Source organism: Myxocyprinus asiaticus, chromosome 7, assembly GCF_019703515.2.
Source record: "Myxocyprinus asiaticus isolate MX2 ecotype Aquarium Trade chromosome 7, UBuf_Myxa_2, whole genome shotgun sequence".
NCBI classification, from domain to species: domain Eukaryota; kingdom Metazoa; phylum Chordata; class Actinopteri; order Cypriniformes; family Catostomidae; genus Myxocyprinus; species Myxocyprinus asiaticus.
In genome coordinates, this window is record NC_059350.1 from 43,804,890 (window position 1) to 43,831,117 (window position 26,228).

The window sequence follows — 26,228 nt, forward strand, 5'->3', positions numbered from 1 at the left end:
TTCATGGTAATCTATGGAAATCCAAGCAATGCTCAACCAAACTCAAACTGTTTAAAGACTCAACGATCGTAGCATTTACATTTAAATACTGTGAAATGAGGCCAAATCTTGTCACAAGCGTTTGATCATTGTGATTAAGAAAGAAACACTCCATTCACACCATCGGAGATACCAAACGCTTTCATTGTGCACTGATTGATGCGCTCTAGGAAGAGGGATACCGAGATACAACTATATTCGGACCCTTTACTACTATACAAATCAAACAGCGTCTTACTCGTGCAGCGTTAATTTGACAAATCTCAGTCAACTCTGCCGGTTAATTATTAGCTGTTATCTCGTATTTAGTACTGGAGCTTGGAGTTTGGAGTCTGCCCCCCGTATCCAGATAAACACAGACAGAGCTGAAGGATCCAGGCACCCATCCTTTCTTTGGCCCGCAGACCTCTAACGCACAGACTACACAGCGAGCCAACCATGCTGCGGCAGCTTGCTGGATTTTTACTATGTGCGACCTCCTTTTTAAGTACCTCGTCTCTGGGTAAGTGATTATATTAAGTCTAAAAAGTAATATATATATATATATATATATATATATATATATATATATATTAATGATTTCTATTTAGGTTATTTCAACAGAATTGCTTGTTTGAAGCTTGCAAATTTGTTAAAAGGCTTAAAAAAATAATTAATGATCATATTTGAGGTTTAGGCAAATATTATAGTGTATAATGACTTAGTTGGTGCACTGGAATGGCTACAAAATTAATTTACATAATTTACCATTTACAAAGCATAGGGTTTAGGCCTACTTTTCATTCATTCTGTGCCCAGCTTGAGTTAATCATTGCAAACCAATACTCATCTGTATGTCTGGCATCAAAGTATTTCACTTTTTTTTTTCCTGCTCATATTAGTTTGAATGAAAAAATGTACCATTTAGTTGTTGCAGGAGATAAAATCAGAGTATAATCTTTGAATCAGTCGAGTTGATGCAATCTGAATGTGACACGTCAGTTTTTACAGATCAGGCCTGAACTGTACTGCTAGAAAGGATCCCACTGTAAACACTAATAGTTATCTCAAATTGTAAGAAAAAAATTGTTTACTCAGCTGAAGCTTACGTTTTTACTATTCTATTCTATTTCTAGTTTTAATTAAGTTACAGTTACTCTCTAAATCCTAAAGTTGTCATTAATAAAAACATTTAAGTGGTCCTAATTAAACAGTACTTGTAATGTCACATTTTGGAATCATAACAAAATATATACGTTCTTTAAACTTTCGAATACTACTAACTCAAAATTATCAAAAGGCTGTGAGGAATACCCATAAGCTCTTGCACTTGAATAAATTATGTATGTTTGGTCAAAACAAGGGAACTTATGAAAATAAAAGTTATTATTTAAAAATGTATATAGTTTTTATTTTTATTACTATTGTTCTTGTTTTGATGAAGCTGGTTGACAGTAGTGATTTGTCACAATGAGGGGCATTAGTGTTAACTCTGGTGAACTTAAAGCCTGTTAAAATTAAGCCATTCTTCTTTACTCAGTTGTACTTTACAAAAGTGCAGATTTATGTGCACTAATAAGTGCTGAGGAGAATCCAATGTGCCATATGGCTAACCTAGAGTCCAGTCATAATTTCCCTTATACTGTACAGACCATTTCAAGAATGTAAACAAAAACAAAGGAATTAGAACGGTCCAGACGTATTTCTGGATCCTTTTATCAAAGTCTCTTTTTCAAGGTAAGTCAGTCCACTTGGCGGACGTTTTTGGAATGTTCTTGGGCAGTTTTGGCAGCTATTTTTCTATGTAAACAAGCGGCATGAAAGTGCAGCTCCTATCTACTTGAAAGACTGAAATCTCCAAAACGGTTCGTCAAGATTACGATGAAAGAACATATTTCAAATAAGCATTCAAATCTGACAACACTGTGCGGCTTCACTCGAGCGATCTGGCTTCCCTGGGCCTCAGTGTTTAAGGGGAATTGCTGCCTGGCATCCTAGCCTGTCGGTCGTGACGCGTGCTCCAACTTGCACCGGGTTTCCGGGGTGCGGGTCCGGCGATGCATCTAACTCACACCGGACCCTCCCCGCTCTGTTCCTGGACCTGCTAAGATGCCAGTGGGTAGAGACCAGTCTCCTGAGGAGAGGCGTGCTCATTGTTTAAAGGCAGCAGTGATGAGGCTCTTCATTGGGATCATGCGAGGTGGGGCGACGATGATCCAGGGGAAGGGCGTGTCATTCCATCACAGCTAGTATAATAAATTGTGTTTCTTTATCTCAGATTGCGCTAAAAATGCAATTATACCGTCTTGTATAGCTAATGCACATGCGTGTTCTCGAGTTGATTGACAGGCGATTTCTGTATCTAAAAGGTGATTGGCTATTTTACCTGTAAGGCAGGTTGACCATTGGCAGCCGTTGGGTGTCCCAATTTCTCCCATTCATTTTAATAGAATTGGTCCATCTCTGCTAAATAGTCTCTGTTTTGACAAGCAGGAAATGTTCATGGAACAATGACGTCACTTGACGTCACCAACAAACAGTCCTTGAAATGGTCTATAAGATGTGCTATAAATCAATTTAAATGTTTAAATAAAAACAATGATACTTTAATCACATATGATTTCAGTTTACTTGTAAATTGTTAACTTAAAAAAAAAACATGCAAACCGATTGCAACTAATTAGATTTCACAGTGGAGAGTGGTCATTTTAGATTGCTTAATGAAACAATTATCCTAAAAGCACATATTCGGACAACAATGTCTGTGCATATCATTAAAGGTACACACATTCCTCAAATTTTTCCTCATTAAAAAAGTGTAACACTTGACATGACATGAATTGTAATTTTGCAATAGTATGTAGGAAATCATGACCACTCACATTAAAATGAAGACTCCAATCATATCAATAACCTTATAAAAGCTGTTTTATTCTACATGGAGAGGGTCCGCACATGGGGGATGCCATGTTAGGATCACATGACCAGCCGAATACTACTCACTTAATCACAGTAACTGTCCTGTTATTTGATTCTTTCACTCACTGATTAAAGTAATCATGGCTGACTGTGATTATTATATTTCTACAATGGCATCTGAAACGGAAAAATATTAATTTTAAATGATGCTGCATCCAAGCCTCTAGGTGTCAGTGTAAGTCCAAGATGACACGAAGACAAAAGTTACTGAGTACACCTTTAAATCACAACATGCTATTATCTTTTTGATTTGCTAATTTTTGTGCCCCTAACATCAAGAATTACCTTGATTTACCCAAACAACATGAAAGTGTCCTGACTCTAGTCTAAAATGTGGACTAAAACAAATGTTTGATTAACCAACATGCCACTTTTTGATTTGTTCAAATTTTTGGCCCCTAACTTTATGAATTACCTTGATTTATGCAAAATTGACCTTGAATGTGTCCTGACTCTAGTCTAAAACTTTCAGACTTAAGGAACTGAGGGTGAGTCAGGAAATGAGGCTAAGTGTTGAATATGATACAAATAACTGTCCAGAGGATTAATAGCTCATAGCACACTATGTGCTGTTGTCTGAGACCCACCTACAATTACAGACAGAGCTGCATGCCTTTTCCTACTGTATTACTAATCTGATCATTCAGCGGTGCCTCAGGGGTGCCTGTTTAACTTGCTTTCTCACCTACATATGCATTTGAATGCATTGGGTACATATGGATGTAAACCCTGTGCATTAAATCAGTGAAACCCGTTGATTATATTCAAAATCAGATATCCAAAAGAGTAAGTGCAGCCCTCTTTGTAACTGGGTTTGAAGCCTTTGTGGTTTTTAGAGGACGCTCAATCCACTTCCTGCATGCCTTTCTCCTTTCACATTCCTCAATGGTCCTGGACCAGCTGTGTTTTACTCAGCCTTCAGTTACTCTAATAAGGGTAAACAATGTGCACTGACCTGAAGTCAGCCACTGAAGGTCTAGAATGCATCACAGCATGGGTTTTTTGTGTTTTTTCAGGTGCGAACGCTGGACCTCGGCTGGATAATGACAAACTCTACAGATACAGCTACAGCGCTGAGGTCGGACTGAACAGGCCGATGGGATCCACAAAAGGGAATGCTGGATTCAGGATCAACAGTGATGTGGAAATCAGCCTCATCTGGAGGAACCCAGAGAACCAGGATGAACAGCTACTTCAAGTGCAGGTGAGGGGAATAAAAATGAAAGTAATATTCATGTTTTAATACAAGTTAAGCTCAGTTGACAGCATTTGTGGCATAGGCTAATGTCGATTACCACAAAAAATAATTTCAACTGGTCCCTCCTATTCTTAAAAAAAAAAAAAAAAAGCAAAAATCGATGTTACAGTGAGGCACTTACAATGGAAGAGAATGGGGCCAATTTTTGGAGGGTTTAAAGATAGAAATGTGAAGCTTATAATTTTTTTAAAGCACTTACATTAATTCTTCTGATAAAACTCATGTATTATGTGAGCTGTAAAGTTGTTTAAATCATCATATTTAAAGTCGTTTCAGGGTTTATAGTATTACGTTGTTATGGCAACGACGTTGTAAAATTGGATTTAACTTTACACAGAAAAGGTTAGTAAGCGATTTTATCACACTTAAATCATGTTAACATTGTCTCCCGACCACACTCTCTGCACTGAAATACTCAAATAATGTATTAGTGACATACAGTCTCAAGATTTGGGCCCAGTTTTTGCACCACTTTGGACTTCAGGCCACCCCTTTGTCATCTCCTATATACTCCAACCCTTTATTCCCTCCCTCCACCCTGGATGCTGCGTTCGCCTCTTGGATGGAGCATGGGCTTGTTTCCTTTGCTGAACTGTATATTGATGGGACTTTTGCCTCCTTTATCCAGCTAACCCATTCATTCAACATTCCTAAAAATCACTTCTTTAGATATCTACAGATAGGAGATTTTATGCGTAAATATTTTCCTAATTTCCCTGATAAACCTCCACTCTCTGAAACAGACACTATCCTTAGTGTCAACCCTTGTTCTAGAGGGTCTATTTCAAGATTATGGTATATAGTGCAATTTCCTCTCTTCAGTCTATAACCAGTGACTCTCTCCGTATTATTTGGTCCCAAGACCTTAGCACAGAAATAGACGAAGAGACCTGGGCAGAAATTCTTAACCGGGTCCACTCCTCTTCTATTTGTGCTAGACACGGAGTGTTGCAATGTAAGGTAAGGCTGTTCATAGAGCACATTGGTCTAAGAGCAGACTGGCTCGTATTAACCCTGCCATCAACCCTGTCTGCGATAGTTGTCATTTTGGCCCAGCCACGCTAATACATATGTTATGTTTTGCTGTTCTGTCTTCAACAATCTCTCAGTCATATCCTCTAATATTCTGCCCTCGCCTATCACTGGCCTGTTTGTTGTCCTGCCCGCTGGTCACTCACTACCCCGTTATTTCATGGACTTTATAGCTTTTCTCACATTGCTGGCTAGATGACAAATTTTACTTAATTAGAAAAATCCTCATCCACCATCACATTCTCGATGGATAAAGGATGCCTTGTATTTCATTAGACTAAAAATAAATTATATTCCTTCCATCGACCCAATACATCATTCTCTATAATCACGAAGCCTTTTTTAGCATATGTACAAACCCTGCAACTTGATTTTGTTGATTAACCTTCCCCACCCCAGGCACAGAATGCTTTGCTGCTACATCATCATCGGGACAATATGTTGCATAGTGCACCTACAAGTTTGTTTATCTATGTTTGTACAATGAAGTATTTAGTATCATGTACTAATCTGATTATTTATTTATATTTATTATTATTATTATTATTATTACCTTTGTCTCCCTTTTGTTCATTTATTGTTTTTTTAATTTACACATTTATTTTACTGTATTTTTTTTCCCCATTTTCCTCCCTGTAGATATCATAAAAATGATAAATAAATCATAAATAAAAAATAAAAAAATCATGTTAACACGCATATTGTTTATGTCTTGTGGCTATACTTTTTAAACAGTGAGTATTTTAACGTTTACGAATTGGCCCCATTCACTTCCATTGTAAGTGCTTCAGTGGAACCCAGATTTGTGCTTTTTTTAAAGAAAAGCAAAGTCAAAATACATTTTTGTGGTAATCAATATTATGCCACACATGCTGTCGATTGAGCTTAACTTGTTTTGAACCCAGAATATTCCTTTAAATTGAGCATCTCAGATGAAAATGACAATGGCTGTGTTCGGATTAGCAGACTAACACACTACTCTTTCCATTTCTGCAGTAAATAACATGTGTACCATGCACAGTATGCAGATTTTCTGTATGCATAGAATATACGCAGTTGGCCAACTATATTTGTCAGAATGTGCAGTATACAACCAGAACACACTGCAGGGAATACTGTATGATGAATGAACTGGATTTACAGTCATTTTTAACATTTTATATATTTTATTTATTTATTTATTTATTTATTTTTTACACTATTTTTGATCAGACTGCCAAGTCATTTTTAGACCAAAAAAAAAAAAAAAAAGTCAATTTTGATAACTGGACACCATATACTGTGCATGCAATGTGTTGAGTTCATGTGATAACATTCTTGTATTCTACTGTTTACTGTTTAAACTTTTTTGTGTACTAATGCCTACTGTTCATTTACCATAATAAAAAAAAAAAATAGTAGACTGTATACAGTGTATACTGCACAGTATTCAGTAAGTAGTAAGCAAGAATTTCATTTTGAACACAGCCAATATTTCTTAATCTTCATGATTCAGTGGTTAATAAACATCACTTAAGTTAATAAATGTGACTCTTTATAAATCATGTTTTCCTGTCCTGTTCTCAGATCTCAAATGTTCAAATTGAGAGTGCTGCAAAGCGCTCCCGCAAAAACAACATCTTCCATGGCAGCTCAACAGAAAGCATTATGGGGAAAGACAGGCTTGACGCACTTCATAGTCCTTTTATATTGCTTTGGAAGATGGGCAAGGTAATGAAGAATTTCTAGTTTCATATAGATCATATTAACTACCAATCAAACATCTAAGGCAAACATATAAGATGCATCGATTGCCACTTCATTATGTCTTATGTGTTTGTCCTTACATAGAAATATCCACTTTTTCCAACTTACAAAATATTTTTTTCATTGTGATTTGACTTGTGTGTGATGTTACTCACCTTCAGCTGAGAAGCATGTATGTCTATAAGGGGGAGCCTGCCACGATCAAAAACTTGAAGAGAGGCGTGGCCAGTATGCTAATGATGCAGCTAAAGTCTGGGAAAATGATGGAGGTAAAGTCTGACTTAAAATACTTTAAAATTCTCCACCAGTCAAAACCAAATTCAAAGAGGTGATCCATGATCTCATGTTGATCCAAACCCATATGAGGAGATGTAAGGCAGAATGAAAGCCTCAGTTATTCACTTTGATTGTATGGAAAAATAGATGCAATGAAAGTGAATGGTGACTAAGGCTAACATTCTACCTAACATGTCCTTTTTTTTGTTTCAGTGAAGAAAGAAAGTCATAATGGTATGGAACAAAATGAGGATGTAAATGACAGAATGACAGAATTGTAATTTTTAGGTGAACTCTCCCTTTAAAGGTTTTTTCGATAGATGTGAGGGATATTTGCAAATAGATGCAAGATACGCTTTGGGTGTGCATTGAGTAGATACTGATGGGTTGATTGAGATTTTGATCTGTAATGCACGTATGCATTTCTTCTGCAGGCTGATACTTCAGGGAAATGTTTAGTTGAGTACAAGGCCTCTAAAGATCAGGTGATCCGCACAAAACACTTGGAGACCTGCAAAACACAGGAGACGGGATTCACTACCCACAGCCCAGTAATAAGTTACACTCTTTTCTCTTCTGCCCTCATTAAACATAATTTTATTCACACTTTATGGCCTTCCCTCACCTTCCCACTCCTCTATTTACAGGTGTTGGGGGTTAGTGGAAAGTGTGCTTCAGTTACAGTCATCACTCTGGAAAATGGCATCATTAAGTCTGCTGATGTGGAGGAATCACACATTTTGTCTGTCAATGCTCAGCATACGACCGCAACAAAAGTCCTGTCCAGGTACTGTAGAAATAAGGAAGGAAATAAGAAAACAGATGAATGAATTAAAGAATTAATCAATGAAACTAAACTGCCTCCTGGCTCCCCACAGGCAGTCACTGACACTTAAAAAGACTGAGGTTGGCCCAAGAGAAATGGCTGGTAAGGATGCTGCAAGCGTGGTAAAATCTCTGGATGACAAACTCATCTCAGTCGGAGTCATAGGGGAGAAAGTAAAAGCCAAATGCAAAGGATGCCCAAACGTAAGCTTCATCAACTATTTCGTTTGCACTCATACTGTGCATGCTGATGATAACAGTAACATGACTGCTTGATCATGTTGTTGTGTATGATCACAAACAGAAATGTGTGAAATTGGTTTTTAAAGGTGCACTGACATAGTAGCGTTGATGCAGAATAATCAAAAACAGAAGGTCATAGTTAACAATGTCATTGTAAAAATGCCCTATGTGCAGTTAGCCATGTTAAATTTATTCTGTGAGTGAAATATATATATATATATATATATATATATATATATATATATATATATATATATATATATATATATATATATATCTACTATTCTATATTCTACTATGTCTTTCTGTTTCAAAGTTCAGCAATTTGCAAACATTTAAGTGAGTGCACCTTTAAAGGGATAATTCACCCATAAATGAAAATTCTCTTATCATTTACTCACCCTCATGTGTATGACTTTCTTTCTTCTGCTGAACACAAATGAAGATTTTTAGAAGAATATTTCAGCTCATTTTGGCATGGGTACCAAAATGTTGAAGCTCCAAATGGACATAAAGGCAGCATAAAAGTAATCCATATGACTCCAGTGGTTAAATCCATATCTTCAGAAGCGATGTGATAAGTGTGGGAGAGAAACAGATCAATATTAAAGATTTTTTAAACTATAAATCTCCAGTTTCACTTTCACATTCTTCTTCTTTTGTTTTTACCGATTCGGATTCTTCGTGCATATCACCACCTACTGGGCAAGGAGGGGAGTTTATAGTAAAAAAATGACTTAAATATTTATCTGCTTCTCACCCACACCTATTATATTGCTTCTGAAGACATGGATTTAACCACTAGAGTCCTGTGGATTACTATTATGCTGCCTTTATATTCTTTTTGGAATTTCAAACTTTTGGTACCCATTTACTTGCAAGTGTGGACCTACAGAGCTGAAATTTTCTTCTAAAAATCTTAATTTGTGTTGAGCAGAAGAAAGAAAGTCATACATATCTGGGATGGCATGGGGGTAAGTAAATGATGAGAGAATTTTCATTTTGGGGTGAACTATCCCTTTAAGGCCAGGTATGTGTTTATAGTCATACTGATTTGTATTGGTATTGACTTTTTGTTGTGTTATACAATAGCTGATGGACACATGGAAGGCTTTGAGGTCTCAGCTTGAGCCGGACTCACTCTCTAAAGCGACAGCCCCAAGGAGCTTCCTCTCACTCCTACACAGCCTGCGCAAAGCCAGCAAGGCAGAGATCCTGACTGTACTGCGCAACTGCAGTAAGACTGCGCTGTAAGACCACACTTTTCATTGTGCCAATTTATTTTCATCTCCCTCTTTCTCATTTGAAAACTCATCACTTGGGTTAGTTTTCTCGCCCTGTTCTTCTCCATTTCCTCTTCATAAACTTCCTAGTTGCATACATCCCATCCAAAAAAGTATGTGAAAGTAGAGTGAGTTAGTAGTGTCCAAAAGCATAGAATGCTAAAAAAACAATTATGTCAAAGGTTCTTGGATGGTTAACTATTCATGCTTTAAAAACAATAGAAAATCTAATGGCTTCCACTACAAATACCATTAAAGGAATAGTTCACCCAAAAATGAAAATTCTCTCATCAGTTACTCACCCTCATGACATCCCAGATGTTTATGACTTTCTTTCTTCTGCAGAACACAAACAAGGATTTTTAGGTTCATACAATGCAAGTGAATGGGGACCAAAATTTTGAAGCTCCAAAAGCACATAAAGGCAGCATAAAAGTAATCCATATTACTCCAGTGGTTAAATCCATCTTCAGAAGCGATATGATAGGTGTGGGTGAGAAACGGATCAATATTTAAGTCTCCACTTTCACTTTTACATTGTTCTTCTCTTGTTTTTTGCAATTTGTATTCTTCGTGCATATCACCACCAACTGGGCAGGGAGAAGAATTTATTGTAAAAACTGAATTAAATATTGATCTCTTTCTCACCCATCCCTTTTATGTTGCAGATATATATGATGAAGATATATATTTAACCACTAGAGTCTTATGGATTTCTTTTATGCTGCTTTTATGTGCTTTTTGGAGCTTCAAAATGTTGGTACCCATTCACTTGCATTGCGAGGGCCTACAGAGCTGAAATAATCTTCTAAAACTCTTTGTGTCCTGCAGAAGAAACAAACTGATATAAATCTGGGATGGCATGAGAGTGAGAAAATGATGAGAGAATTTTCATTTTTGGGTGAACTATCCCTTTAAGAGTATAGTGTGTTTTGGGCCATATTTCATTACAGATATGTATTGGTCCATAATAGTATCCACTAGACATAACATGACACCGGTGGAAGCCAACACATTACCAGTAGAGATGCACAGGGGCCATTATAGTTTCCATTTCCATAGTTTCCAATTTAGCTAGATGCTAATGCTTCATGGAAATGAAAAAAAAAGTATGTGACAAGGGTGTCTGTACTATCAAGATGCAATTTTATGATGTAATACTATGTAACTATTCTGATGTACTTTCTTAAACATACTCAACAGTATGTACTTTTCCATCACTGGCCAAGTACAAACTTAAATAGTGCATAGTATAAGTATGCAAATTGGGAAGTAACCATTGTTGTTGTTCTTTTCCTGAACTCCTTTTTTCTTTCTCTCTCTCTCTCTAGGCCTCAGCTGGTGGACGCAGTGACATCAGCTCAGACTCCAGCATCTCTCTCAGCCATTCTGGAGTTCTTGGACTTCAGTAAGAAGGAAGGTTTAGTTCTGCAAGAGCGCTTCCTGTACGCATGCGGCTTTGCCTCCCACCCTACAGAAACCATGTTGCAGTCCCTGCTGGTAAGATTACTGCACTCAGATCTGTGGTGCCCAAAAATAGTAATACCATTGAATATTTTTTTTTCATTATATATGGTACGTTCATGTAATTACTGCCATTTAATCTGCGGTCAGATTTCCACATTTCAATTCTATGAATTAAAGAGTCTGATTTATACCTGAAATCGTTTTTGAAATGTTAGTGTTAGTCACAGATTTAAAGTTTTTATGAACATGGAGACAAATGCTGAGCTATGTACAAATGCAATGATAACATTTTACAGTAAGGTTCTATTCATTTACATTCGTAAATGCTTTAGGTATCATCAACTAAAAATGAAAAATATGAACAATGTTTTTTTTTGTTTTTTTTGTCACAGCTTTTATTTATTATGTGTGGTTAATAGACACTGTATAAATGTACAATTGTTCATTGTTTGTTCATGTTAGTTCATAATGCATTAAGTAATGTTGACATATATGACTTTTAATGTTAAAAAATTATACTATCTACTAATGCAGTAAATGTTAACAAATACAGCCTTATTGTAGTGTGCAATAAACAATTGTTATAAATGTTTTAAATGTGTTTTGATTTTTTATGTTTATTATTTAATGAAATATCTTTATATCTGTGCTGTATTCCCCCTGTAGGATATCTCTCAAGGGAAGATTGGCAGTACAGACATTAAGGAGTCAGTTGTGATCATCATGGGGGCTCTGATCAGGAAACTTTGTCTCAAAGGAGGATGTGAACTACCAGTGAGTCCACATGCATTACTGTATATTTTTATTCAAATTTCTATTGGATTCAGATCATGAAATTGCTACTCAAAGAGACATGCATCTATGGCCCTCTAAATCAACAATAAAGAGATTATTCACACAAAATTTTTAATTCTGTCATAATTTATTCACCCTCATTTTGATTCAAACATGACTTATTTTCTTCTGTGCAACACAAAAGGAGATGATAGGTAGAAAGACAGCCTCAGTCACCATCTCCTGTCATTAAATGGTGAAAAATGCAATGAAAGTAAACGGTGACTGAGGCTGTCAGACCCTAACATTCTGCCTAACATCTCCTTTTGTATTCTACTAAAGAAAGAAAGTCATACAGGTTTGGAACAATATGAGGAGGAAGAATATATGTTCGGGCGAACTATCCCTTTAACTTAATCCCAAATGAATCATACTCTGTTGAATCATTCAAGATAACTGACTGTGTCTCTTGTTTCTGATGTGCAGCCGGTGCTGAAAGTGAAGGAGCTGTTGTTGGCAGGGCCTGACAGCACTCAGGTGGAGTCAGAGGTTCAGATGTACTTGTTAGCACTGAAGAACGCTCTCCTGCCAGAAGCCATTCCTCTGCTAACCAAATACGCAGAGTCGGAGGTGGGAGGGTTTAGCACCATCGCCATCACAGCTCTGCAGAGATATGATCCTAACCTTATCACAACAGAGGTAAATTAACAATAAAAATAAAATAAAAAAAAAACTCTTCAAGGGAATAATTCATGCAAAATTGAAAATTCTGTCATCATTTACGCACACTCATGATGTTCCAAACCTGTATGATTTTATTTCTTCCGTGGAACACAAAAGGAGAAATGCTGAAGACTGTACTGGTCTTTCATTTCCATGCAGTTATAATGAATAGGGACTGATAAGATTTGCATGCTTTATTCCAAGTCTTCTAAATCCATACCACAAGTTTGAAAGCTTCAGTCCCCCTTGATAGTAATTATAGTATGATCATTTATAAATACATAGTAATTGCATCGAAAAGAGAAACAGTCTTAAAAAAATATATATTTTTGTGTTCGTCAAAAGCAGGTTAGTTATATGGATTTGGAATTACATGAGGGTGAGTAAATTATAATTTTCATTTTTGGGTGAACTACAGGTATACCTTTAGCTTGCATAAAACATTTAATGGCATCTTTCCCACAGGTGAAAAAGACATTAAACCGGATTTACCATCAGAACCAACGCATATACGAAAAGAACGTTCGTGCCGCAGCTGCTGATGTGATTATGAGCAATAATCCATCATATATGGAAGTAAAGAACCTTCTGCTGTCCATCGGACACCTGCCACATGAGATGAATAAGTACATGCTGTCTAAAGTCCAGGACATACTGCGCTTTGAGATGCCAGCCTGGTGGGTCTCATGCACACACGTATATCACTTTACTCATCACACACAACGGGTAGTTGACACATAACATGTACATAAACTTTTTTTTTGTCAACATTAAGATTTTAGGTTAAAATGTAATATTGAATCTATAAAGAAAAGGGTATATCTTCTGTCCTTTTACTAGTTCAAGTTTTTCACTACTTTTAATATGTTTTTGGCCTTCACTAGATCATTTAATATCACTAGGTCCTGGGGTGGGGTGTGATAAATACTTCTAATAACTAAATATTTTTAAAAGTACAAATATTCCATTAAGTCTCTTAACCCTAAAATGCATGAGTGTTTCGCCAAACATTATTAAATATCGGGCACACCAAGAACGAACCACATTATAGCGACCACGAGGAGGTTATCCCATTTGACTCTACCCTCCTTAGCAACCGGGCCAATTTGGTTGCTTAGGAGACCTGGCTGGAGTCACTCAGCATGCCCTGGGATTCGAACTAGCGAACTAGCGAACTCCAGGGGTGGTAGCCAGCATCTTTTACCACTGAGCAACCCAGTGAAGGCCCCAATGATGCCTTATTTCTTTCCAAAGGTTTCATAAGCCAGGCTGAATGCGAGATCTGCGTGTCTGTTTATTATACACTGCTAAGAAAGAGAGAAAGTAAAATGTGTTTTATTATTTTGCCAAGACAAACAAGATGCAGTTTTGGTGCAAAAAAAGTTGAAGCAGCATTTTCCCGGCATATTTCTTCTCTTTGCTGGTTGTGTAAAGTTTGTGGAGGGCAGTGTGTCAGGTGGCATGGAGAACTGTCCGGTCAGCGCCTGATTCTCATTCATTCTGCCTGTGCAACAGTGTGTGATAAAATGATGGAAAAATGCGACAAACAGTAAAACTATATGTGTTCAAAGTGAGTGAGTTTATGAAAATCTTAATTAATGATAATAATAGGTCAACATTTATTGCGAGCCTGTAATATAAACAGCATAATGTAGTATTTTTGTATAGCTAAAATAGCTGGAAGTGGCTTATACCAGAAGTGGTCCACCTTCAAGATTGATAATGGCGACGCCCTAAGCTATGTCCGAAATGACTCACTTGTTCACTCATTCACTATTTCCTATATAGTGGATGTCTGTGAGTGCCCTATATCATGCAAGGAGTGAATGAAATGAGTGAGTGAATTCGGACGCTCACGTATACACAGAGCATCGGAGAGAGCACTGGAGTTGACGCAGAAACTACTTTGTCACATATTAACTTTTATCTTACATGTAGGATAATAATAATCATAATAACAATAATAATACTTTTTATTCTTATAAAATGGTATATACAATTAATCTTGATTCTGTTTGTCATGTTTAGCCAATTATTTCCATAATGGTTCCATAATCGTGTTGGATTATGGACGCAAGACAGCGTTGGCGAGTGTACATCAATGGTACACTCGAAATCAGATTGCATTGTGGGTAAGAATGAGTGAACAAATGTAGGGAACAAGATGTAGGGAACGAATTCGGACACTACTACAAAATGGCTGACACCCAAAATAGTGCACTATATAGTGGATAGAGGGCAATTTCTGACACAGCTCTAGTTTAACTCAAAAATTACTTCCATGTTTCTTATTCATCAAATGTAATTCAAGTCAGTCACTGATACATCAGCGCCACCTTGAGTAAGAAATAGCATGTATAATATGTACAGTATGTGTACACACATATGGAATACTGATAATTCACCGTTGTCTCACAGAAAATCAATGTGATATAGTAGTCATTTGTATGAATATAGTACTCTTTTGTCTTGTAATAAATAAAGAAATATATATCCTGTGATAGTGAACTTCAATAGATATGAAATATTCATAAAAATATGAATTATGGAAGCAAAAAGAATAAGAAAAATGACACTATTACATATCTAGGGTCTTTAATGATCCTATACACTTTTGATAAATAAGCAGCTATATATTTATATATTTATTTATTTATTTACACTATTCAGAAGAGAAAGGTTTAGGAATACTAAAGAGGTGTGGGCATAACTCCAAAAAATTGATGAGGTACAGGAGGTGGAATGAGGTCCCAGGTCACTTAACGTAAGACCCGAGGTATGCATTAATATAACAAAAGCTGAATTTATAATAATTATAAAATAATTAGCAAAATACTGTTTAAAATAGCTTTAGAAGAGCATAGGAGGACATTTAACTACCCAAATACATCTTTTATTATGTAATATACACAGATGGCCAATATTCTTGAAAACATTCATGTAAGTGGCTTTAGCTTATTCAGTAAAAAAGTTATTCACATTTTCTGAACTATTTTCTGGTTTGCAGTAAAATGGTACAGCAAGTTATGAAGGACATGGTTTCCCACAACTATGACAGATTCTCAAAGACTGGCTCTTCCTCTGCTTATTCAGGCTTCATGGCACGTAAGTGACTCCCCTGCTCCTGACCTTTAAACTTTGACCTACTATGCTACTATTTTATAAGATACTTGATTTAAACACTGCGTGGGAGTATTACAGATGTAGTTTGATTTAAATGTAGTCAAAACCCCTAACCCTAAGTGTTAAAGTCTGGCGCGTAACTCAACCACCCTTTGTGGTGTAGATATTAATATTTCAAATGGTGCAATTTGTTGAAAAGAGGTATCCTATTACTTTTTAAAGCAAATGGACTTTTTACATGTATGAAGAGTATTCTGAAGTCCAAATTGTATCTTCCAACAGAAACTGTTGATGTCACTTCCACCTACAATTTGGACATCTTGTACTCTGGCTCTGGCGCACTGAGGAGAAGCAACATGAACATTTATGCTCAGAACAAAGATGCTCTCCTTCATGGCCTCCAGGTAACCATCAGCATAACACAATGTTATACAGCATATACACATACAATGCAATCATAAAATCTCAAGCCTTGAGGACTAACCATCACCTCTACTTACTTTCTTGCGTGCTAATCTCAGGTGACAATTGAAGCCCAGGGTCTGGAGTCTCTGATTGCAGCCACTGCGGATGAGGGGGAAGAAGATCTCGAGTCCTTCGCTGGAATGTCTGCTCTGCTGTTTGACGTGCAGCTCCACCCAGTGACCTTCTTCAAAGGCTACAGTGACCTCATGTCCAAGATGTTCTCCATGTCTGGTGACCCAATAAATGTGGTGAAGGGCCTTATTCTGCTGTCAGATCACTCACAGGTGTGGCGTTCACCTCAATGTACTAATCAAATTCCATATTAGGTTTACAGAGGTGGCATTTAAAGGTTTCCTGACATTTTTAGTGTAGTTCAGTATAGTTCACCATCTAAAGGAAAGATCTCCTTTAACTGATAGGGTTGCCACCTTGGCCCTGTAAAATTAATGTATTGCTGGCTATCATACAAGAAAAAAAAAAAAAAGAAAAAAAAAAAAAAAAAAATATATATATATATATATATATATATATATATATATATATATATATATATATATATATATATATATATATATATTATTTATGATTGTTTACTCCTTGTTTGACATGAAAAGTATAGCATATAATTAAATCAAACTATAACATCAATACACTACAAAAATATATTTTAGCCTATTAGCCTAATTTAAAGATATGCATTTCAGTTGAATTACAAAATTCCATCAAAATTAATTGTGTATTTTTTTTAATTAAATATTCAATATTTAGAAATGTAAAATTAAATAAAACTTAAAATATTTTGTTTATTTTATTTAAAAAAATATTACTAAATTCAATTTGATGGAATTTTGTTATGAAATTTAATTTTGTGTGTAAAACATTTGTGTACAGGTTTAACATATGTTTTACTTCTGGCCCTAACCATTTTTCTTGAGTTTATGGTTCACACTGAACATTAAATGTTTTAATGTTTTATATGTATGTAGTTATTATGTATAAAGTTTAAGAAAACAGTTGTACATTTCAACCAAAGAAAATCAAATAAATGTACATAAACATTTACTCAAAATAAATAAATAAATAATAATAAAAAAAATATATATATATATATATATATATATATATATATATATATATATATATATATATTTATATATTTATTTATTTATTTATTTATTTATTCAAGATTTACAGTATGCATTTCAAAATGTATGCATTTCAGTTTCATAACAAATTTCTATCAATTTGATGAGTAATCTTTAAAAAAATTAAGCAAAAAAATATTGGATATTTAAAGTTTTACTAATTTATTTTGTTTAAAAGGATAGAAAATTCTCTCATCATTTACTCACCCTCATGCCATCCCAGATGTATATGACTTCCTTTCTTCAGCAGAACACATTTTCAGAAAAATAGAAAAATATCTCGGCTCAGTAGGTCCTTATAATGCAAGTGTATGGTAACAATTTTTGATCCTCCAAAAAGCACAGACAATCAGCATAAACGTCATCCATACAATATCTTATAAAGCGATACGATAGCTTTTGGTGCTAAAAAGATCAATATTTAAGTACTTTTTAACTATAAATCATCGCCTCCAGTTAGCAGCAGTATGCACGTTCACAAGAGGGCTGAGGTCACGAGGTCTTTCCAGCGATGGCATGGCAACATTCCATTCATTGCAGTAGACGCTCTCTACCTCTGTTGGCATTGCCTGGCATTGCCTACATGTGCACCACCACGTCTCCTAAGCTCTCTGTCTTTCTGAGGCTTGTTGTTGTGCTGCTGTTGGTCCAGCCTCCTCCATCTCATTGTGCTCCTGGTCAGAGTACTCCAGTTCAAATAAATATGGCTGTGCAAAAACTTGTATCTCCTCTTCTCCTCTTAAATCAAGATCTTCTGACATCTTTGTTTAAATTTGTTTACGGCGTTCGATTTGTACAGCGTTCCTTCTACTCATTTGTAAACAGCGCTGTGTGTCGTGCATGCATCACTTCTCACGTGAACATGCCAATGCCAATACGCCACACGAGAGACCGCGTGATTTCAGCCCTCTCGTGAATGCACATACTGCTGTACTGTAAAAAATAAAAAGTTAAGTAAACTTAAAGAAATAAGGCAACCAGCTGCAAAGCATTTTTGAGTTTACACAACTTCAGACAAATTAGTTTGACCAACTTAACAATTCAAGTTGGAACGTAAGTTCCATGAGCTTAATACAATGAGTTCAGCAAACTCAAAAATATAAATGATTATTAAGTTAAATAAAGCATTTTTAAGTATCGCTGACCATAATTTTCAATATTCTTGAAAATTATATAAAAACATTATTTTCAAGTATGTTTTCAAACTGAGCCTGCTCAAAAGCCTGCATGTTCTACCTTCACCACCAAACTTGACATTGTATGAGCTAAATGTTTAAAAATGTAAGTTGCTCTGACTTAAATAGCATAAAAGTTGACTTTATTGATTAAGTAAACTCACTGTTTTCGACATTCAGTTCAACTTTTAAAATTGAGCTTATCTGACAAAATTGAAGTTGGAAGTTAAAAAGTACTTAAATATTGATCTTTTTACACCAAAAGCAATCGTATTGCTTTATAAGACATTCATTTAACCCCTGGAGTCATATGGATGACGTTTATGCTGATTGTCTGTGCTTTTTGGAGCATCAAAAATCATGTTACCATCCACTTGCAATATAAGGACCTACTGAGCAGAGATATTTTTCCATTTTTCTTCAAATGTGTCCTCCTGAAGAAAGGAAGTCATATACATCTGGGATGGCATGAGGGTGAGTAAATGATGAGAGAATTTTCATTTTTGGGTGAACTATTCCTTTAAGATCACAAAATTCCATTTGATGGAAATTTGTTATGAAACTAAAATTCTTAAATCTTAAAAATAGAGTGTGTGTGTGTGGGCGGGTTTGGGTGGTTTACGAGGACTTATTTTTAGGTTACAAACTGGCAATTACAAGGGTATTATGCTATAAATGTGGTTTATGAGGACATTTCTAGTGTCCCAATAATTCAAATCGCTTAAAAAACACACTAAACTATGTTTTTTTGAACATGAGGGTTAAGTTTAGGGGTAGGGTTAGGGTTAGGGGATAGAATCTATAGTTCGTACAGTATAAAAATCATTATGTCTATGGACAGTCCTCATAAGGATAGCCGCACCAACATGTGTGTGTGTGTGTGTGTGTGTGTGTTGAGGAAGAAGAACCTCAAGAAATCTTACAGTAAAAGGAAGGACCTTCCTTTTTTAGACATGTTTTCCAGAACATTAAAGCATTATATTAAGAAGACTAACGCTTATAGATTGTTCACACAAAAGTTAAAAATCTCAATCATCCGAACAAACCAGTTCACTAAATTTAATTGGACTTTCTTATGATTCATATAAGCATGCGTTTGATTCTCCTCCTTGCATTGTGTGCTTATAAACCAAGGTTCAAAATATTACGATTCCGGGACATTTTGTATCCTGGAATGGAATTCAATTTTTCAAGGACAGATGGCCAAAAACCGTGACAATTCTGGAAAATCCTAGATGGGTGACAGCCCTAGTAACTGATAATTTGATAATCTTTTCTCTAAGGTTATTCCACTGCAGTCTGGTCTAAGAGTCAGTGCTGAGTTCCAAGGTGGCCTTGCCATCGATATCTCTGGAGGAATGGAGTTCAGCTTGTGGTACAGAGAGTCTAAGACCAGCGTCAACAACAGGTAAAGCAAGAATCACTATTAGTAATGCTCTTGCTTAGGGTAAGGGATTTGAACAGTCTACTGACCACAAGGATTCATTCATTTACTGCACATATTGCCTAAAGACATGAATAATACATAAAAACATTTGGCTTATTAATTGTTTGGCAGAGGTATGCTATTTTCTTTAAAAGAAACAATCTGATTTACGCTAGCTGGACAAATAAATAGGTGAAAAAACTGCCATAGACTTGTGTAGGGACTAAAATTGTATAAGCTGTGTCCTAAATTATTCACTATACACTCTGCCATGTAGTGTATACATTTTTCAAAGCGTAGTATCATCCCAAATTGAACACTAATGTTTTTTACTACATTAAAGCTTTTCTGTCACTTATATCTGAAATGAGGTTCATATTTACAATGTGTGGGGTGAACGTAAAGTAGAACCCACAGCCAGATGTTTTTCTACTAGCTTTTCAAAATACCAGTCTTAAATATGAGACCGTACATCTTAATATAACATCACTAGTTCTTCCAAGAGATTTGATGCTGCTAATCCTCATCTTTAGCCACATCTGCACCTGCTTGCTTACTGTTCGTTTGTGGATGCTAGCAACGGCACCTTGGCTGAAATGAGACAGGCGGGAAAAGAGAGCAATGGAAAAATGGTGGGGTAGGAGTAAATATCAGGGGTTGAGGGTAAAATTAGTGTATGCTGGCAGAATCATAGGATTGACATAGTTGTTAAAGCTCAGGGCTTGTAATCAGAAGGTTGCTGGTTCAATCCTTACAAGGAGCTAACCTTGAGTGAAGCACTTAAAGGAATAGTTCCCCCAAAGATAAAAATTCTCTCATCTTTTATTCACCCTCATTCCATCCCAGATGTGTATGACTTTATTTCTTCAGCTGAACACAAACAAAGATTTATAGAAGAATCTCTCAGCTCTGTAGGTCCACACAATACAAGTCAATGGGGTCCAAAATTTTTAAGCTCAAAAAAAGCACATAAAGTCAGCATAAAAGTAATCCATACGACTCCAGTGTTTAAATCCATTTCTTCAGAAGCAATATGATAGGTGTGGGTGAGAATATTTAAGTCCTTTTTTACTATAACTTCTCCTCCTGCCCAGTAGTTGATGATATGCACATAGAATGAGAATTGCCAAAAACAAAATAAGAAGAACTCTTAAGATTGAAAAGGGAGATTTATATTAAGTTCTGGCCACCATTCACTTGCATTAAATGGAACAACAGAGATGAGAATTTTCTAAAAAAATCTTTGTTTGTGTTCAGCAGAAGAAAGAAAGTCATACACATCTGGGATGACATGAGAGTAAGTAAATGTTGAGAGAATTTTCATTTTTGGGTGAACTATTCCTTTAACCCCCAGCATGATCACACAGGAAATCAACATTCCAAAAATTAATGTACCCTGAAACCAAACCCTTTTAGCCGAATTACTGATGAGCACCATCCCCCATCAGACATTTTTGCATCAATTCACATTGTGATCACATTTTGCTCTAGCGTTACTAATAGCATGTAGCATAAGCAACCTCCAACGCACAGGTTCTTGTCCTATGCAAACCAGGATATAATCACGTTCACATAAACAATGATAAGCGCGATTCAGATGTTGCATTTTTGCTCCAAAATTACACTTTTATTCCACTGACAGTTAGGTTTAGGGTTGGGGTTTGGGTTAAGGTTTATAAATTCCTGTTAATAAAATATGCATTCCTGTTGACTTGATACATCATTTACAACTAAATGTAGAACTCGCTTTTGGCGCCCCTCTGTGGACATTTCACATGGAAACTGGAGCTCACACGTGCCAATATGTTGAACGATTCCAGTTTCGGCAATTGGAGGGCAGTGATTCGAATTTCAGAAAGAACAGGCCGATTTCAGCAGCAAATCTACTGTCGATCTACTGGCGATTGGACAGTGTTTTCAGTCAGTAACCCCAGATTCCTTAAGGGAGTCTGACCCTGTTTGAAGTGTACTGTAAGTCCCTTTGAATAAAAAAGTCTAAATGACTACTTACAAATCCTCTTCAAGAAAAAGATTTTAATATGTCCAAGATTCTATATTTCATCTTTACAGCTGAAGCGCTAAGCGAGGAACATGACTCAATGATGTTAAATATAGCTTTATATCTACACCACCATTGTGAAGCTTTATGTGTGGACGTCTCTTAGTTTTGCATATTGCGTTATGGGTTTGCTGGTCTTTGTTTTACGACGGGTATTTCTGGGCGGCATCTGGTTTTCTACATCTGCCAATCCTCAGGACAGGCAGAGACAGGTGTATGGATCAGGGGGGCAAGCTTTACCTTCTATGAAAATGCATACACAAGTAGATGGACAAAGACACACTGACAGACACACAACCTAATACGTAAACACGTGCGTTTGGGCACACTGAATCAGACAAACAGATAGTTACACACACAGACACACACAGTCAGACAGAGAGGCAGTCTATGTATAGGATCAGTATAAACCACAGCTCTCTCAGGCACACAAGATTAGCATGCCTCCACTCAGCCCACTCATCAGGGGCAGCCATGTTTAATAGATAATTTAAGGTGGAGGATAAAAGCATGGAGCCATGTCTTATGTGACTGAGCAGAGACTGAAATGGTGATAAATCTTTATCTAACCCAGTCTCATAGAATCACATTACTATAACTACTATTTTTACAAAGCAGCTTTTACATGGCTCCTTGTACGTATCGCAACAGTTTCCTGGTGAAATTAACACTAGAGGCACTACGACAACAATGACTTCTATTCGCTTTCACACAAATCACGACTAAAAGGGCAGATTATCAGTTCATAAACACTTACTTTTTGCCCTGTTCCACACACAATGCTGTTATCACATCAAATCACTTAACGTATGACTTTTAAGGCAATACATTTGAACGTTTGCATTACATAACAAACTACATTTACAAGCTTTTATGAGCACAACCAAGCTGCAGTACGTCAACTGAAAGAGTGCTGCACTTCCATTGCAAAGGGTACAACAACTGAAGAGCACATAAGATGACGTGAAATTAAACTGTCATAGAACTACCACAAATTGTCCCATAGTCGACAGTATCGGTTAGGTTTAGGTTTAAGGTTTAGAGTAGGGAGGTCGGTTTTGTTGATTTAAACTCAACAGAGCATTAACCTTAAAAAACATCTTTTGTTTTTCATGTCACATTTGCTGTTATGACACTATCGGTTAGGTTTAGACTTAAGGTTTGGGGTAGGAAGTCACATTTTTTTTATTTAAAACTCAATAGAGTATTAATCTTAAAAACATCTTCTGTTTTTCATCTCACATTTGCTTTTATGACACTATTGGTTAGGTTTAGGCTTAAGGTTTGGGGTAGGGAGTCAGGTTTTGTTTATTTAAAACTCAATAGAGCATTAACCTTAAAAACATCTTAACTAAGCTCATCCTTGATTGTATGTACAGGGGAGCACTGGTTGTCATCGGTAACATGACAGTGGATATGGACTTTGTAAGCGCTGGGGTGGAGGTGAGTTTTGAGACAGAAGCCGCCTTGGACTTCATCACCACTGTGCAGTTTTCTGAGTACCCCTTCCTCGTCTGCATGCAGATGGACAAAACTACTTTCCCCTTCAGGTATGGTTCCTTTATTCTCACCCAGGCTTACTTTGTAAATATATGTATATTATTAAAAATAATATATAAAACATTGTCAATCCATACTGGTGTCAAATAACAAGAAAACAGGGGAAAATCTCCATTTACAAATTCTGCACAGAAAATTATATTCCATACTTCCATATTTCTTGTTTTAGAAAACTAACCTGTTGTTGTCTCACATGCACTATAGAGAGACAGTGTCCAAGCAGGAGAAGTTGCCCTCTGGACAGAATTTCTCCTCAAGAAGGAGTAGAGAGCAGCTGGTGCCAGGCTCAGAATTCCCTCTACACCAGGAGAACTCTAACATGTGCAAAAAGGTCTTTGAGCAAGACTGGTAGACCTGCTGCGCCTGCACCGGACGCTTTAGCAAACGTAAAAGGTTTTTACACAAACAACCGATATACATTTTGCATAAGTGTGTTTTGGGTTGGGCATATGTGTTAAAACCTTGAGTCAATCTGGCATGTTGAGGGCATATACATATCTATATGAATGATTAGCACAAATTCAATTCATATTTTTTTTTTTTTTTTGGTCTATAGACACCCGAATACATTTTTATAAGTTTGATCAAATTTTCTGTATAACCAATGGCACTCTCCTCATCTGATGGTTTTATTCAACCCATAAAACAAAACAAAAAATGGCATCTGCTGTTATAAAATATTTATAAATGCATTATGACTGATACATTGAAAGAATGTGTATTTGAGGTGCTACTGTGTTATTTATTTAATCAGAGAGTTTTAAGACACACATTATCCCCTCTTCAGGGAGTTCAGACTGCCTGGTTTCCATGATTACATCAGATGTTTACATTCTTGCAAATATTTATGGCAGTCTTGTACATGGGAACATAATCAACCATGCATAAAGGGTTTTTTGTTGTTGTTTTTCAGGGGGAAGAAAAGTTATTTTCTGTCACCATCTTTTTGTATGGGATGGTGTAAATATTGAAGGGGTAACTTTTAATAATATTGATATATAAAACTGATGCATCACAATATATAGTACCTTTAAGGCTTCATTAACCCATAATGGGGATGTAAGTAGGCTAATTAACATGGTTAGTCCTTTCAACAGTGTGTCTAAATGTATTTTAAAAACATGGCTTTGAATAAAGCTACATTTTGAACCTTTGATGAAGCTTTAATATATGAAATTTGTGAGACGGTAGAAATGTTGCATGCAAAGGTTTATAAAAACAAAAATGCATAACGTACGTAGGGATTAAATTATATGCAAATTACACGCAATTAATTTGCAAAGAAAAGTATGTATGGGAGACTGGGGCAAGTTGTCACACAAGGATACATAAGGTTGTGAGTATAAAAATGCTTGTTTTCTCTAGCAGTGGTTTTGTATGTTGTATAGTTTTAAACACTTAATTAAAAACGTTCTTAAATTAGAATAAGTTTGTTAATATCATCATATTTTTGTTATAGCTCTGACTAAACAAGTGAACACAACAAAACTATAATAAAACCAAGGGTCAAAAATATAATGAAGGTAGATTCAAAGGTTGAACTGTGTTCTCAGAAAATTTGATCAGGTCAAACAATAGTTTGATATTTCTTTGGTATGTGTTTTTGCTGTTTCATAATTGTTTTACTGTTTAAATTTGGCTGAAAAACCTATAATAGGTATTTTAATGGTAGGTGCCTGCTGTGACAACTTACCCCATAGTACAAAAACATACATTAACGTTTGTTAACTGAACTACTTATTTTCCTGGGCAATAATGGTAGAAATGTTCAAAGCTTTTGTGTAGCTAAGACTTAAAGGTATTTGTCTATACAGAAATTAGCTTTCATAAATAAATTTACCCTAAGAAATTTACTGGAGTTAAAATTGTGACAACTTTACACGGTCTCCTCTAAAAGACGACAAAATAACTCCTTGTTGGAAAAGTTTATTTCACTTTTCTTTTTTTTTTTTTTTTTTTTTTTTTCTTTTTTTATTTAGGTCAAACGTTTCGAATAATGTGAGTTCCGCTTGGGGGCAGTTGGCAACTGAAAACCAACAACTGCGCTCTCACGGACATTCCTATCGCGAGGCCTAATGCAGCTGAGCGCGCGTGTCTGTCACTGGCGTTGCTGTCATGGCGACCGCGTAAATAAACGCGCAAACTGTCATCTCGAGCTAATGCCTTTGGCGGGTGAAGTTTCAGGAGCTCACGGAAAACGTACCTAGCACGCTGGCAGCAAGTCAAACGACCCTCTGCCAGCTGTGTAAATCAAACGGGCCCCACAACAACTATGTGTCTCTGTTAAAGACTTCGGGCCTTTTATGAGGTCGATAGCGCCTTGTGAGGGTGTGAGAAAAAGTACATGATGTGTTTTAAAATTAGAGAGGGAATCACGACCATCATACATTCTGAAGAGATTCCACCAGATATTATTTAGCAATGACGGGCCACTTCTATTAAAATGAAAAGAAGAAATTGGAAATCGCCTTTTAGATACAGACATCGCCTGTCATTCAACTCGAGAATGCGCATGCGCATTAGCAAAACAAACCGATAGAATATCGTTTTTGAGGTAAAGAAGCACAATTTAAGATACAAATGTTATTTGATTTTACTGATTATTTAAAATATGTTCTTTCATCGTAATCTTGACTAACCGTTTTTGAGAT

General features: G+C 36.2%; 1 protein-coding gene across 1 annotated transcript; it reads left to right on the forward strand.

The window, feature by feature from the left end:
• The first annotated feature begins 404 nt into the window (after positions 1 to 404).
• Positions 405 to 24,731, forward strand: LOC127444228 (microsomal triglyceride transfer protein). Its single transcript, XM_051703503.1, has 18 exons — positions 405 to 541; positions 4,014 to 4,201; positions 6,854 to 6,997; positions 7,195 to 7,302; positions 7,744 to 7,860; positions 7,957 to 8,096; positions 8,188 to 8,338; positions 9,470 to 9,627; positions 10,992 to 11,160; positions 11,794 to 11,901; positions 12,388 to 12,600; positions 13,090 to 13,301; positions 15,632 to 15,729; positions 16,030 to 16,151; positions 16,269 to 16,496; positions 19,816 to 19,940; positions 23,397 to 23,567; positions 23,782 to 24,731. The coding sequence occupies exons 1-18, from the start codon at positions 478 to 480 to the stop codon at positions 23,927 to 23,929; spliced, it is 2,664 nt and encodes an 887-aa protein (XP_051559463.1). The 5' UTR covers positions 405 to 477; the 3' UTR covers positions 23,930 to 24,731.
• The last annotated feature ends 1,497 nt before the right edge of the window (positions 24,732 to 26,228 follow it).